At 42.8% G+C, this 2,312-nt stretch overlaps 1 protein-coding gene across 1 annotated transcript in view; it reads left to right on the top strand.

The window, feature by feature from the left end:
• Positions 1–327: 327 nt before the first annotated feature.
• The window catches only part of LOC117948299 (acetyl-coenzyme A synthetase, cytoplasmic-like), a 21,147-nt gene continuing 19,162 nt past the window's right edge, over positions 328–2,312 (top strand). The window contains exon 1 of the mRNA XM_034877886.1: positions 328–537. Coding sequence (XP_034733777.1) covers positions 328–537 — 210 coding nt within the window. The remainder of the gene's footprint in view (positions 538–2,312) is intronic.

Below are 2,312 nucleotides of genomic sequence, written 5' to 3'. Positions count from 1 at the left end.
CTCTCTCTCTCTCTCTCTCTCTGTTCTTTCACCAGTCCATATAGTGCTCTAGGATACGGTAGATGTTGTTATAGCAACAAAAGACGCTCTTAGCTGCTTTTTAATTTTTATAGTGAATAAGTATTTTAGAAATTAGGTATTAATATTTTGTAATTCTTACATATCCCCTGCAATACTCTAAAGTACCACTAGGGTTACGCGGACCCCCATTATAGAAATGCTCCTGACGATATGGTTACACATTTAATAAACAACCCTAATTGAGGATCAATAATCACATTCACCTGCCTGCTCATCACCTGTGGGAGCTTACAGGCTTAGGACTGCATGTTACCTGAGTCACTGTGTGATGTCACTTCCTGGTTGATTGAGTCACTCAGCGACCTGTCCCCTCCCCCGGCCCCGCCCCTCCCCAGAGTGAGCGACAGCTGCCGTTTGATCTTCCTCATCCTCTCCATGAGGGGGGGCCGAGGGGGCAGGGGAGGGCGTGACTCTAAAGGGGGCGGGGCCGCCAGCCTGGAGACCACACCTGGACAGGTAAACACAGGAAAGGAAGGCTAGAAAACCAGAAATGGAAATGGACTGTTCTTATAATCTGTAAATATGGTGCAAAAAGTGAATTTGTGGAATACGATGTGAGAAAATCGTAACTTTTATGTGAAAATTTGCACTTGTAAAAATTAAATTTCCACACCTCAGATCTGAATTTGAAGTCACACAAAGAAAAAAAAACACGAGAGCTTGTAAAAAAGTCCTGAACTAGTAAATTAAAATTTGCACTTGTAGAAAATATTCACAAATGTGTAGATTGATATTTGCATGAACACAATGACAGCTGCGAGCGTGTAGTGCCTGCACCCCGAGAAAAAAATAAAAAGTAAATGAGTAAATGTTGTACTTTACAGTGTATAGAAGTATGTATAAGTATGTATTAGCATGTATAAGTATGTATAAGTATGCATTAGCATGTACAAGTATGTTTGTCAGTATAACAGCCAACGGCTAGCACCTGACTAAAGGCTAATTTATGTCTGTATGTAGCCCCTAAGCAGATTTTCTGGATAAATACACACATTTATATACAGTACATACATATATATATACACACACACATATACATATATATACACAAATACACACACACACATATACACACATATATATATATATATATATATATACACACACACACACACAGTATATACATATATATACACAGTATGTATGTTTGTATAAGTCATATAAGTGGCCTATACCGTTTAGAGGATTTTTACTTTTAAGCTGGTGCGCTTGTGTCATTCAAGCATATCTCTTTAACAGCATGGATGGTGTGTGTGTGTGTGTGTGTGTGTGTGTGTGTGTGTGTGTGTGTGTGTGGTGGTGGTGGTGGGGGGGGGGGGGGGGGGGGGGGGGGGGGGGGGGGGGGGGGGGGGGGGGGGGGGGGTGGTAGAGCAAGTGAGAGAGTGGTGCCGATTAGCTCCGGATAACCAACGCTGGAGACAGAGGAACACAGTACGCAGGCTAAGTTTGCTCTCTTCTTGACTTCATGTTGTTGACGGAGGACCCAAATGAGACGGAAATGGGACGCTACCAAACCGAGCCAGCGTGGCGTGTAGTTACATTTTTTGGGGAGGCTACGGCGTAGGGTCTGTGTCTACGCGTACCTACGTGCGTACCTACGTGCGTACCTGTGTACCTATAGCGTAGATTAGATTCGACTTTATTGTCCACCTTAGTGTAAATTTGTCTTTAGCTTCTCCAAAACATTAAAATTCAGCAATGACACCAAACATTAAATGTACAACACACTAAACACCGTTAAACATGCAACAATTTGGCAAATGTAGATTCAACGCAGAGCCATTAATCAAGCCTTACTGACAGCAGCTAAAATGCTAACTTTTTTAAAAAAGATTATTTTTTGGGGTTTTCCACCTTTAATTGACAGGACAGTTAGAGGAGAGAGAGGGGGGGGGGGGAGACATGCAGCTAACATGCTAACTGGCTGACTGGTTATCTAACTGACCGCTAACATGCTAACTGGCTGACAGGTTATCTAACTGACCGCTAACATGCTAACTGGCTGACTGGTTATCTAACTGACCGCTAACATGCTAACTGGCTGACATGTTATCTACCTGACAGCTAACATGCTAACAGGTTATCAACATGACAGCTAACATGCTAACTGACTGACTGGTTATCTACCCGACCGCTAACATGCTAACACCTGGCTGACTGACAGGTTATCTACCTGACAGCTAACATGCTAACTGACGGGTTATCTACCTGACAACTAACATGCTAACTGA

Source organism: Etheostoma cragini, chromosome 7 (genome assembly GCF_013103735.1).
Source record: "Etheostoma cragini isolate CJK2018 chromosome 7, CSU_Ecrag_1.0, whole genome shotgun sequence".
In the NCBI taxonomy this organism is placed as follows: Eukaryota; Metazoa; Chordata; class Actinopteri; order Perciformes; family Percidae; genus Etheostoma; species Etheostoma cragini.
The sequence above is the reverse complement of the archived record's forward strand: the minus strand, read 5'-3'. Positions and strand labels throughout refer to the sequence as shown.